Raw genomic sequence first — 14167 nt, forward strand, 5'->3', positions numbered from 1 at the left:
GCTGACGTGCTAGACCGTGTAACTTTCAGGTCGGCGTCGGAGCGGCACGGTCGCGGAATCGGGCACCAGCCGATGATTTGCAGATAAAACGGCCGATGTCAGATGTCTTTTATGATGTGACGGATACTGATAGGTTGGTGGGAGATCTTGAGCAATGTTTGAAACGGGCCATGCAAAACGACTTGTTGTCCGTACATATTTTAATAACACACGCCACCACGGCGTGCGCCGAAAGTGCCTACAAGCATGACATGGAGAAATTCGATGAAACACTTGATCAGTTCTCCGCAACTTTAGCCAGATTAAGGGACTAAATACCGGCAGGATTGAACACGCGAATTACGCGAACTGTGAGGGTGTAGTCAATTGCTTGTGCTTTTTCCTGCCATGAGAAAGCTGATAGTGTGTGTGCGCTTAGCATGCCGGCCTTGAGTAATGGAATGGCTTGTAATTCCATTAAGGTCAACCGCCATCCACTGTGCACACGACAAAGTGGCTCCTGACATCCCGCTCCGTAGCGGCCGTGCGCGCTCTGCAGCTTCTCTGTCGTGTTCATTACACACAGGGGTATGGTAGACACTTAGATGTCACTGTGTTCGGAAAACGTGGCGCAATGGTAGACGGAGCCGGGTGTGATGATGCACGAATAGCTGCCATTGAACAGTTGCCGGCACTTTTGCAAGTTTCCTGCTCTCGAGAAGAAGGAGCATAGCACGGCGTGGCATGAGCACTCACTGGCTCGGCTGTGGTCGCCGGCTCACGCCCGCTAACGCCATCGTTTGTGGTCGCGGTTTACCATGACATGTAAATATGCTCTATGGTGATGCGCTAGCCGCTCCTCGAACAACGACGGAAAAACAAATTACTATGCGATGATGCGATAAATTTCGACTGTGCAGCAATGCTCGGTTAACGTGTGATGAGTTGTCAATGAATGAAAGATCAACGGGATATTGAAGACAACGATACGGTCGGTTCTCCTCACTGCTTTCTGGTCCTTGTGGCAAATGCAAATTTGTTTTTCACTAGTGTTCGTGCTTGATTGGAGGGCCATCGTGTGAAAGAATATTTACTCGAGCCCCAGCCGTAAGCCGTGCAGTGTTCGACGTACACGAAGCTCTCGACCGAACGGGCGGAAGGGCTCCGAGCTCTTCTGATCGGTGTCACACGGCCTGACACCCTGTCAGGGTACACGGTATGTGATGTCCGCATCCTCCAGCTGCAGAGGTCCGCCTGGCTCCGACCGCAGGAAGATGCGTACGATTCAGTAAGGTCACTCTATTCCAAAATGTCATCCCATATCCCGGCCCGCCCTCGGCAGCCAGTGATCTGACCCGCAAAAGCCGGCTGTGCTACAAAGCTGACGCGGCGTTAACCAGCAGACATGAAGTGACGTAGAATCTATATTTTGCCGGCATTTTATGATTATTCACACGTAGATAAAAGATGCGAGCAACATGTCATTTAATTGCCATCTTATTTAGCACTGCTGTGCCGATTTCTGAAGGCAAAGTACAAAGGAGAGGCTGAAATTTGAAACAGCACATAAATAAAAGGTACAGAGATTTCACGCTTGTACCTCATATTGGTAAGACCATGGCTTGGTCTTCTTAAATAGCCTGCATCAGCTCATGACTTTGCACCGGCAAAGCATAAAGAAACCTGGATATTTCCAGTTGCGGAAGGTCTACTTGGCTCACTACATTGCACATGGACACCAATATTATATAGTTTTAGGAAAGTTCAGGCATATTTCATCCCATACAGCCAATGGAACTCGAAAGTTTTACTCCTATTTCACAACCTTCGAATGCGCCACAACAGCGGCGATGCCATAGTCGTATTGGAGTGTCAAACTCGGGATCTTATATGTTGTGTCTGCTGTCCTGAGAGGGACGCATCGTTCAATAGTATAAAATAAATGTACCTGCTTGTTTGTTGTGCTGCGTACAAGCAAGGTTAGTAAGAATAAGCTGTTTAAAAATGCTGCTGTGTCACTGACATGCGCACTTGCAACGCAATGCTGCAAAACAACATGGTACATTTATCAATATCTCATTTAGCAGCTTTGTGTTGGTACAAGATGTTAACGAAAATAACTATTCAGCAACTGATATCTAGACCTCCGTTTATGATTAACATATCCTGCTGACTGCAGCCTTTGGATCTTAATCAGAGCAAAATCTACGTCATATGCTGAACTGTATTTTGTACAGAGATCTGTTTGCAGATACCTATTTTGAAAGAACTGGAAAAGTAACAAAACGCACATGTTTATTAGAAATGTAAGTCGAAAACTAATGACCATCGCAGTAACGGTGAAGCGCGTAGCATCAAGTGTGACCAGAACAAACGCATGCGTAGCTCAGTCCAGTGTCGCTGAGCCCATCGCTGAAGCAGCAAGAAGTCGAGCACAGGAGCCGTCGCGTGTCCAACTTAGTCGCGTGTTCAGCTCAGGAGGAGTGGCTTGTCCAGCTCAGGATGATTCTTTTGTCCAGCTCAGGAGCAGTCGCGTGGTCCAGCTTTGGAGGAGTGGGGTGTCCAGCTCAGGCGGAGTCGCTTGTCCAGCTCAGGAGCAGTCGCTTGTCCAAACAAAGCGTCACAAAACTCCAGGTTCCCTCCAATCTGCTTGCAAGGGCCAAAGACTCCTAAAAGGTAGCGATAGAAAACATGGAAAATTTGGCAGAAGGCATTGTTGTGTAGCGCTCTCCGTTGCCACGCCACCTTCCCCGCTTAAGTTACCTATTCAAATTACCATATACCGCACCCCAGCTCGTCCCACCCCAGCACCCTTCACTCTCGAGTGTTCTAACTCCGCCCTAAGCCCACCTCATTTCGCATGATATTCGCTATTTGTTTTGTGGCTTTTCGCCCGACCCCAAAGTGAAATTGGCATAAGTTTAATGGGAAACCGAAATTTCAGAGTTTGCTCGGTGAATCCCGATTTGGGATCGGTCGTGTCATTGGGATATCCCAATGTCCCTCCCCCCGCCAAGCGCGGAGGTAATTCCTGTCCCACCCAGGAATCCTCACACCGTAGTTAACTAAACCGAAGCCACTTTCACCTGGCCTGCTGAGTATATTCTAAAATAAACTTGTTATGCATTTATGTGGACAGCTCCTCAATCTGAAACGTTTCAATTGCAGTGCAGATATTTTCATCAGAAGAAAAACAATCCAATGAAGCAGCGCTCCCAAAGCGACGATTTGAGCGCTATTTTTCAAAAGACCAGGGACGTTTCACGGTACTCCGGATCGTGCCGTGCGACCTGACTAGCAGTCCGGCGTTGTCGATCCCTCTTCTGTGGGCTCCTGGCAGCCAAGTCAGGGAGCTGGTGGGGGATGTGAACTATTCGATGGAAAGGTTGCCTCGTCGGTCCATCATGCTGCTGGCCATTTACATCGTTGGCATCGTTGTCTCGGGAACAAATGAGCATAAGCGTGCGGTGAAAACAGTTTAGTTCACATGCACCTGTATTTCTTAGCAATACGGACGCATAAATATATTACTCGTGCAGTTTCACAGCCTCGCACACGCATATGTGCTATTCCAAGCACTCGCCGTCCATCCGTCTTAGTATTTGCGGGCGGGGGCAGGAGCACTATAACGAGCAGGAGCCGGAGCAGGAGCATTGTACTGCCTGGGGGGCAGAAGCAGGAGCGCTGTACTGCCTGGGAGCAGGAGCAGGAGCGGGAGCATTGTACTGCCGAGGAGCTGGAGCAGGAGCCGCAGGAGCGGGAGCGCTGTACTGCCTGGGAGCAGCCGCAGGAGCGGGAAGCGTTGTACTGCCGGGGAGCAGGAGCCGCAGGAGCGGGAGCGTTGTAGTGCCGGGGAGCAGGAGCCGGAGCGCTGTAGCGGGCGGGAGCGGGTGCTGGGCAGAGCCATAGCTCTGCTCGCCCTGGTACACCTGCGGCACGATCGGCAGCGGGTACTCGGTCGGCACCGGCGGTCGGCAGGATGTCGCTAGACGGCTGGTAGCCGTTCTCGTCGGCAACAAACGCCACCTGGATGGTGTGGCCGTAGTCGTCGCTGTAGCTCCAGCCGCCCTGCTGGACGTAGCCGCCGGTGGGCTGGCCGTACTCGGATTTGCCGTAGCCGGCATTGGGGCTGCCGTTCTCGTTACGTGAGATGCCGTTCTCGGTCTGGAAGCTGAACTGGTAGGTGCCGTCGCTCGGGTGGACGTTCTCCTCGCTGAGGATGGCGAAGGGCTGGCCGTAGCCGGCCGGCTGCTGGTAGGAGGCCGGTGCCGCCGGCTGCTGGTGGGAGGCTGGTGCCGGGGCCGCCGGCCGCTGGTAGGAGGCGGGGCGCCGGCTGCGGCCGCGGGCCATCAGCGCAGGCCAGAGCCGCCAGCGAGGCTACGATCAACTGGAAACACACCCAGCTGACGACAGAGGGGATGCTGACTCAACGGTGCAGACAAGGGTTCAGGTCGCGAAGCATGATTTTACCATGGCAAGATGCAGTTTAGCACCTTTGCCAGGTCATCCTCTGTCATCAGTCTCTGGGTGTGGATGCAGGGTAGGGAAGGGACAGCTGTTGAATATGTGTATCACCTGACAGCGCATTGACTGGCGACGTGGCCTTTCACACTGTTTCACAGACTGTTGAAATTGTAGCCTACGTCAGCACTTCTGTTCTGATTTCTTCTGGCCAATGGGGTGTCTTACAAAAGTTTTTGGGTGTCAAATCACGTTCTTGCAACACACTTTGACTTTGTCGGACACGGAAAAAAATGAAAGATGATCAAAGACCCTATCTACAAGACATTCCCTGGCCTCCTAACTGACAGTATAGACACCGCTGGAATGCGAAAGGCATCCCTCATGTGAAGCACCGATCTCCCTGGCCGCACTCACCAGCTTCATGTTTGCCGTGGCGTTGTGAGATGGACACCACTGCTGGTGAGTGACTGGTGCCTGGTGTCTGTGCGACCGGGCTTTTATTCGGCCCGTGGGAGGGCGACGCTGTCGGCCGTCACGCTTGCCGCCGGCGGCGCTGCCCCATCTGACGCAATGCCCTCTACAGTGGGCGCCAGTGTCCTAGAATTGCTGACTTTCGGTGTAGAGCAGCACCCTATGAGGAGGAACTTCTCATTCCTTTTCCCCATATTTTATGTGAATTTTTCACTCCTGCCTGACATTGTCTAATCGCACATGCCAAACCCATGTTTCCCTTTCTGAGGTTTTCAGATGTCATACAAAACCGAGCTCACTTGAAACCAGGAAACATAAACAAGGCTCCACAGAACCTGGAAACCTGAATGGCTATGTCCTGCCTCACCTAAATCTGAATCATGTCCATGTATGCACAGAGCAAGGGCGCCAGGTACCTTCAAACCCAGGACTCCCCAGCGACTCAAGCCGCTTGCACGCTTTAAGTTTGGTGTGCGCACATCTTACTTGTTTCGCATTTTAATTTCGTAGGCTGGTGGACGTGATTGCTATTTATATTTGGGGGGTGAGCGGGATGGCTCTGTCTGTCAGCAAAGTGTGCAAACTGCGGTACTGACTTTTTGTTTTGGGAGACCAGGGGAGAAGAGTGCCCTGAAAAAGCCAGTAAGTCTCCTGTGTACCAAATAATTGCTTACCTCACCTGCTTTCAGCACATTATTTGTAACCATAGCTAGCCATTTGCTGTTTTAATCCATCTAATTTTGTCTAAGACAAATTATGATGCCACAAGACACCCCGTGGGGTTATTTTGTTCCATATTCTTGATTATTTGTCCCAAATTTCTTGAAGTGGTCCCCCATGGTTGTTTTAACCAGACGTTCTCCGTTGTTGTCATGGTCTGCTGACTGGCAAATGACTGCTATATATATATATATATATATATATATATATATATATATATATATATATATATATGCACTATGTTTGTAACCATGGAATACTCTAAGCTGCATAGCAATTAAAATGTGAGGTAAATATCGGCATTAAGCAAATAGACCATTCCACTGAAAATGTGAAGCCAGCATCTCCAACTTTGTCATTAAATATGAATAAACAAGCCTAAATAGATGCCTTTGCTGCAGCTGAAAAGGCAAGCAGCAAAACTGGCATGGTCATCTAAAAGTTATGTTACTTTTGGAGAAGAGCGATTGTTTTTGTGGAGCATACCCACTATTGCCCTTGACAGAGGTTAACCATGGCAATCAGAATAAGTTGTTCAAAGTGATTTGAAGTGTTTTGATTTGTGTGTTGTCAACTTTGATGCCAACAAACATACAAAAATGAACCGGATACAAAGACATGTTGGAACCAGACGAAAAATGAGCTTTATCATATTTTTATCATAAGTGCTCCTGTCAACAGATAGGTGAGTTGAGATGACGTTCAAACTATGGGCTACTCTAAGTTAGGTTAAGTACGTCAAGTGCATGGCAAGGACAATATGACTTGTGCAGGAATCAATAACTCACAACTGCTGCTGTGATACCATCAGGTTAGACAGGATGAGATGAAGAAAGGCCTCTTTAGGTTAGGCATGGTTAGGCTACTTTCATGGAAATAAGCATTGGTATTTTGTTAGAAACAGTGACAAAATGTTTGTTTTCACTGACCCTGTCTTAACAGAAGCCAGAGGCATGTGTATTGTGTTTGACTTGGTGATGATCTGATGTGTAGGAGTCCAAGTTTTTTTTTGTTTGAGCGCTTTGCCCTTGTTAAATTTTCTGTTTTTATTTTATTGTTGAATTCTTTTGTTTTGTTTTATGTTAAAAATGCTGTGGAAGGGAAGTGCAAAGTGCAGCATCAAATTATTGGTGTTTCTGAATTTTGTATGCTTATTACACTGCCATGACGTTGCTATGCTTTAATGTATTCTGCTTCACTTTAATGGCCTAAGGTGTTAAGCAGAACAGTTTTATCAAGTTAATGATATTATGTGTCGACCATGTCAACTTGAAACAGATGTCTGTTTGCTGAAGCATCAGTCACTAGCTCATAAGTTCCATCTTTTGTGAATTGATTTTTCACTCCAGGACGGTCTTTTTGCGATGGGATTTTTCACTCCCACCTTACTTCAAAAGCAATTCTAGCTCACTGGTGGGCGCCCCCGTCCAGCCAGGCGACCCGACCACAACCGGCCGCCGGTCCACCGAGCTCACGTGAGCCGGCCCGACCCAGGGCCGCTTCCGAGAGCGCGGGGACGGAGGCACGGAGCACGCACAGAAGCAGGTTCAGGTTGCAAGCAGAACGGTTAGCAGGTCAAAATGTTCTCCGGTACAGGCGACAGGCTGACGCTCTGAGTTGCACCACCTTCAGGTTGGCGTCGGAGCGGCACGGCCGCGCAATCGAGCACCAGCCGATGATTCGCAGGAAAGCAGCCGATGACGGATGCCTTTGATGTTGTAACTAATATTGAGAGGCTGGTGAAGATCTTGAACTATGTTGGAAGCGATTATGCAAAAATGAGCCGTTGTCTGTGCATGTTTTAAAAACACACGTAGCCACGGCGTGGCCCAACAGTGCCTACAAGCACGATGAAACACTTAGTCAATTCTTCGCCACTTTTAGCCAGATGGAAAGACCAAATACAGAGAGGAATAGCGTTATGGCACTTAACACGCCAATTACGCGAGCTGCGTGGGTATGGCCAATTGCGTGTGTTTGATGATGCCATGAACGGGCTGACGTTGTGCGCGCCCTTAACATGCCGGCCTTGAGTTTTGACTTGGCTCTTAATCCCAGTGAGGTCGACCGTCATCCGCTACGTACAATGTACACTGGCTGACATCCACTCCGTGGCGGCAGTACGCGCTCTTCAGCCTACCCTGTCGTGTTCATCGCTCACGGGCAGGACAGACACCTAGATATCACTGTGTTCGGAAAACGTAGCGCAATAGCAGACAGAGCCGATTGTGGCGATAAATGAACAACTTGCCATTGAACAGTTGTCGGCATTTTTGCAAGTTTTCCTGCTCTTGAGAAGAAGGAGTATAGCACGGCGTGACATGAGCATTCACTGGCACTGCTGTGGTCGCCGGCTCACCCTCGCTCTCGGCATCGTTTGTGGCCGCGGTATGTCATGAATGCAAATATCCCCTATAGTGATGCGTTACTTACTGCACAAACAGCGGCGGATGGACAAAGAACCACGCGATGATGTGATAAATTTTGACTGCGCAGCAATGCTCGGTTAACGTATGATAAAATGGTCAGTGAATGAAAGGTCAACAAGATATTGAAGATGACGGTGCGATGGGTTCTTCTCAACTGCTCTCTGCCCCTGGTGGCAACTGCAAATTGGTTTTTTCACTAGTATTCGTACTCGGTTGGAAGGACATCGTGTGAAAGTATATTTACTTGAGCACGAACCCTAAGCTGTGTAGTATTCGGGTTACACGTAACTCTCGACCCGAACGGGCAGAAGGGCTCTGAGCTCTTTTGAGCGGTGTCACACACGGCCTGACACCCTGTCAGGGTACACGGTATGTGATGTCCGCATTCTCCAGCTGCAGAGGTCCGCCTGGCTCCGACCGTAAGACGGTGGGTACGGTTCAGAAACGTCACTTTCTTGCAAAATGTCCCCCCATATCCCGGCCCGCCCTGGCCAGCTAGCGATCTGACTCGCAAAAACAAACTGCTACAAATTTTATCTGACGTTAAGTACAGTACATATTTTCCAGTATTCTGTAATTTTTCACACGTAGATAACGTGTGCCAACGAGATGCCATTTGATTGCCATCTTATTTAGCACCGGGTGCCGATTTTTGAACGCAAATTACAAAGGAGAGGTTGAAATTTGAAACAGCACATAATTAAAACGTACAGAGATTTCACGCTTGTTCCTCGTCTTGGCAAGACCAAGGTTTGGTCTTCTTAAATAGCCTGCATCAGTTCATGGCTTGGCACCGGCAAAGCGTAAAGAAACCTGGATATTTCCAGTTGTGGAAAGTCTACTTGGCTCATTACATTGCACGTGGGCACCAATATTATATAGTTCTAGGAAAGCGTAGACATATTTCAATTCATACAGCCACTAGAACTCGACAGTTCCACACTTTCTATTTCACGACATTCGAATGCGCCACAACAGCCACAACGCCATATTCGTATTGGAATATCAATCTCGGGATCTTATATGTTGTGTCTGCTGTCCTTACGGGGACGTATCATTCAACAGCATAACATAAATTTACGTTGTTGTTTGTTATGGTGCGTACAAGCAAGGTTAGTAAGAATAAGCTGTTCAAAAATGCTGCTGTGTCACTGACATGCGCACTTAGCAAAGCAGCAAAACAACGTGGTATATGCATGAATATCTCATTGAGCAAATTTGTGTTGTCACAAAATGTGTACGAAAATGAATAGTTAGCAACTGATACCGAGACCTTCGTTTACGCTTCACATTGCCTGCTGACTGCAGCTTTCGGATCTTAATCGCAGAATGCAGTACGCAGCATGCAGTTAATCGCAGTATGCCACGTCGTATGCTGAACTGTATTTTTACACAGACCTGTATGCAGATACCTGTTTTGAAGGAGATGGCTACGCAAACGGAACGCACATATGAATTAGAAATATACTTTGAAAGCTAATGGCTATCGCGGTAACGGTGAAACGTATCGCATTAAGTGTGACCAGAACGAAGCGTGTGTGTAGCTCAGTCCGGTGTCGCTGAGCCCATCGCTGGAGTAGCAATAAGCCAAGCACAGGAGCCGTCGCGTGTCCAACTTAGTCGCGTGTTCAGCTCAGGCGGAATCGCTTGTCCACCTCACGAGCATTCGCGCGTCCAAACAAAGCGTCACAGAACTCCAGGTTCTTTCCAATCTTCTTGCAAGGGCCAAGAGACCGCTAAAAAGCAGTGATAGAAAAATGGAACCTTTGGCACAAAGCCATTGTTATGCAGCGCACATTCCGTTGCAGCGCCACCTTTCCCGCATAAGCTGCCCTCTTCAAATTAGAGATACCACAACCCAGCCCATCCTACCCCAACACCTCTCACTCTCGAGTATTCTAACTCCGCCCTAGCCTCACCACATTTCACATAATATTCGCTACATGTTTTGTGGCTTTACGTCCGACCGTAAAGTGAAATTGGCATAAGTCCAAGGGGAAACCGAAATTTCAGGGTTGGTTAGGTGAATCCCGATTTAGGATCGGTCATGTCACTGGGATGTTCCAAAGTCCCTCCCCCGCCAAGTGCGGAGGTAGTTTTTGTCCCACTCAAGAATCATCACCGTAGTCGACTATAAACCGGAGCCGCTTTCACTTGGGCTGCTGAGTAACTACTAACACAAGCTTTGTGTGCATTGGTGTGGACAGCTCCTGGATCTGAAACGTTTCAATTGCAGTGCAGATATTCTCATCACAAGAAAAACAATCCAATGAAGCAGCGCTCCCAAAACGACGATTTGAGCGCTACCTTTCAAAAGATCAGGGACGTTTCACGGCACCCCGGACCGTGCCGTGCGACCTGACTAGCAGCCCGGCGTTGTCGATCCCTCTTCTGTGAGCTCCTGGCAGCCAGGTCAGGGATCTGGTGGGGATGTGAGCTATTCAGTTGAAAGGTTGCCTGGTCGGTCCATCATGCTGCTGGCCATTTACATCGTTGGCATCGTTTGTCGCAGGTACAAATGATCATAAGAGTGCGGTGAAAACGGTTTATTTTACGTGCGGCTGTATTTCTTAGCAATACAGACGGATAAATATATCACTCATGCGCCTCACAGCCTCGCACACGCATATGCACTACTCCCAGCGCTCGCCGTCCATCCGTTTAGTAGTTGCGGGCGGGGGCAGGAGCACTATAACGAGCAGGAGCCGGAGCAGGAGCATTGTACTGCCTGGGGACAGGAGCGGGAGCGCTGTACTGCCTGGGAGCAGGAGCAGGAGCGGGAGCACTGTACTGCCGAGAAGCTGGAGCAGCAGCCGCAGGAGCGGGAGCGTTGTACTCCCGGGGAGCAGGAGCCGGAGCGCTGTAGCGGGCGGGAGCGTGGTGCTGGGGCAGAGCCATAGCTCTGCTCGCCCTGGTACACCTGTGGCACGATCGGCAGCGGGTACTCGGTCGGCACCGGCGTCGGCCAGGATGTCGCTAGACGGCTGGGTAGCCGTTCTCGTCGGCAACAAACGTCACCTGGATGGGGTGGTCGTAGCCGTCGCTGTAGCTCCAGCCGCCCTGCTGGACGTAGCCGCCGGTGGGCTGGCCGTACTCGGATTTGCCGTAGCCGTCCTTGGGGCTGCCGTTCTCGTTACGTGAGATGCCGTTCTCGGTCTGGAAGCTGAACTGGTAGGTGCCGTCGCCCGGGTGGACGTTCTCCTCGCTGAGGATGGCGAAGGGCTGGCTGTAGCCGTCCGGCTGCTGGTAGGAGGCTGGTGCCGGGGGCCGCCGGCCGCTGGTAGGAGGCGCGCGCCGGCTGCGGCCCGCGGGCCATCAGCGCAGGCCAGAGCCGCCAGCGAGGCTACGATCAACTGGAAACACACCCAGCTGACGTCAGAGGAGGTGCCGACCCAGCGGTGCATGCAGAGGTTGAAATCACGACGCACCTTTTTACCGTGATAAGACGTGGTTCAGCGCCTTCGTCAAGTCAGTTTCTCTCATCAGTGGATGTAGTGATCAAGGGATAGTTGTGGAATATGTGCAGCGCCTGACAGCGACAACCGGCGACGTGGCATTTCGCAAGGAATAAAAAGGGCACTAGAACTAAATACCTTTGGACTTTTCGGACGCAGAAGTAATGGAAGATGATCAACAACCCTATTTGCAGGACCTTCTGTGTCGCCCTAACTGACAGTACGGACGCCGCTGGAATACAACAGGCAACGCTCATGTGAAGCACCGATCTTCCGGACCGCACTCACCAGCTTCATGTTTTCCGTGGCGATGTGAGGTGGACACCACTGCTGGGGAGTGACTGGTGCCTGATGTCTGTGCGGCCGGCCTTTTATTTGGCCGTGGGGAGGGCGACGCGGTTGGCCGTCACGCTGCCTCCGGCGGCGCTGCCCCACCTGACGCAACGCCCTCTGCAGTGGGCACCCATGTCTAGCCAGGCGACCCGACCACAAACCGGCCGCTGGTCCACCGATCTCACGTAAGCCGGCTCGGCCCGGCACCGTTTCCGATGGGGCGGGGACGGCGGCACTGGAGCACGCATTGAGACGGGTTTAGGTTGCAAGCAGAACGGTTAGCAGGGTCAAAAAAGTTTCCTGGTACAGACGACAAGCTGACGCTCTGAGTTGCACCACCTTCAGGTCGGCGGTCGGAGCGGCACGGTCGCGGAATCGAACACCAGCCAATGATTCGCAGGGAAGCAGCCGATGAAGGATGCCTTTTACGTTATGACTGATGCTGAAAGGCTAGTGAAGACCAAAAAGACATGAAGCCCTCTGGTTCCTGAGCTAAAGGCCTGCAAAAGTGCGAAAAAAGTTTATTGGGAGACTACTTGAAAGTCACCTTGGCAGGGATGACGTCATAGAACGTCATACGATCGTCGTTATAGAGGTTATAAAGGTTATAACTAGGGAACACGAGCGATGATGCGGCACGCATGGTACAATCCGCGGAAGGTGATTGGCTGTGTAAAAAAAAAATTCGCCGTGAATGCGCGTCACGAGCTTAATGGCGAGCACTTTCAGGTTGTTCTGGCACTTGTGGTCAACTGGGCATTATAAGAAAATACCACCGCCCCTGTCTGCAAAGATAGTGCAGTACCGAAGAACGGCACGCTTCCGAATGTTATAAAAAAGACAAGAGGCGACGGCAAATCCACCTTTTTCTCGTACTGACGTTTTCTTTTGTTTTACTGACGTATTTTTTACAGACAGCCCAGTTAGCGTCTTGTAAACCGGAGTAAGGTGCCCTGCACGGTTTTATGGGTTAGCCAGACATTGTAACATTGGAGAAATATTACAGTTATTTTAGATATATAGATTTTGCTAAATATTCGTCACATGTCCAATGACAAGTTTAAATCTTGAACAAAATAATTGTGCCCTTCAAGTGTGAACTCTTGAGTTGTGTTACTATGAACCCCTTTTGGGACTTTGTTTTTGAAGGGAGCTCAAAGCGAAATGCGGTGTTGTAACCGAAAACCTGTGCGGATATGCAAGAAAACCTGCGATTTGATAGCCCCGCGGGTTATGCAAGTATGGGATTACACTGATTTGACATTCGAGTGTAAATCAGGCGTTTCAAATGGGTGTGATCGCTGATGAGACGTGTCAATGGCTTGTATTGATCTTGATGTAATGGGAAGGGTGCGTGCAAGGCTTGTAGTTCTAACAGAGAACATTGTTTTGGTATTCTTTAAATCTAATAAATCCCAATAAAATGGTATGGTTTGATACCTGCTCTAGGTTTGCGATTTAACATGACAAAGTTATGCTGGCGTCAAACTGAAAGAAACACTGGCATCTATGATTCAGGGGTGCTCAAAGGCAATTTGCTGTTTCATTATGATCTTGCCATAATTTTGAACCCATTGAGATATTCCACCATGTAATGAATCCCTTGCATGCCATTATATTAGCAATTCATTTAGGCAGTGGGGACAGGTCAGCGCGGCTCATTAATGCACATGCTTGGTCTGAGCATTTCAATTGTGTGAGATGCTGGGTACGGAGGAAAGTGGAGAAGTATTGCAGTTTGGTTTCTTGGACAGCACTTAATAGCATTTTTATCGTGTGCCTTGTGTGCACCGGCAGCTTCATCACTTCCTTGCATTTCGCCCATCTAACCGTATCTATATGCACTGTCATGCCTCCAGCATTGAGCAAGGTCAGCCGATTCGCGGTGTCATTTCACGACATCGAATGTTTTCTTGTTATGCATGTGTGATTACTTGTGTGAACTGCATTTTTAACACGCGCCCGGGAAGCCGTTTGGATACCCTTCGCTCGGGTGGGGTGTCAATTTGACCCCCCCCCCCCCTGAGATCTCGGGAACTAAAAGAGCTGGACACGCCAAATTCATAGAGTGTCTGACCTGTACGTAGTTTCTTAGGTCAAAGGTTGAAGTTCATAAGTCATGACCGTCGGGTCAAATAGGGTCAAACAAGGTCACATTCCAGAATGGTGTCCAAAAGAGCACCAGAATCTAGGCAACTGTTTTAAGAAAAATTTCACGCGTTCAGTAAGGGTCAGTGACCTTGTTTGACCTTTCAACACGCGCCAGGGTCACCGGTTGGTCAACCTATGCTTGGGTGAGGGGGACAATCTGACCCC

General features: G+C 49.7%; 1 protein-coding gene across 1 annotated transcript; it reads right to left on the reverse strand.

Moving 5' to 3' along the window:
* Window positions 1-3957: 3957 nt before the first annotated feature.
* Window positions 3958-11815, reverse strand: LOC119098813 (larval cuticle protein 1-like; the record flags this gene model as incomplete). The annotated part of the gene is made up of 4 exons (XM_037221863.1): window positions 11807-11815; window positions 11390-11416; window positions 11082-11219; window positions 3958-4209 (listed from the first exon to the last, which is right to left on the reverse strand). Coding segments are annotated over exons 1-4 (426 nt in total), but the record flags the coding sequence as incomplete, so codon positions are not given.
* Window positions 11816-14167: the final 2352 nt, after the last annotated feature.

Source organism: Pollicipes pollicipes, unplaced genomic scaffold (assembly GCF_011947565.3).
Source record: "Pollicipes pollicipes isolate AB1234 unplaced genomic scaffold, Ppol_2.1 Scaffold_2555;HRSCAF=2994_pilon_pilon_pilon, whole genome shotgun sequence".
NCBI lineage: Eukaryota > Metazoa > Arthropoda > Thecostraca > Pollicipedomorpha > Pollicipedidae > Pollicipes > Pollicipes pollicipes.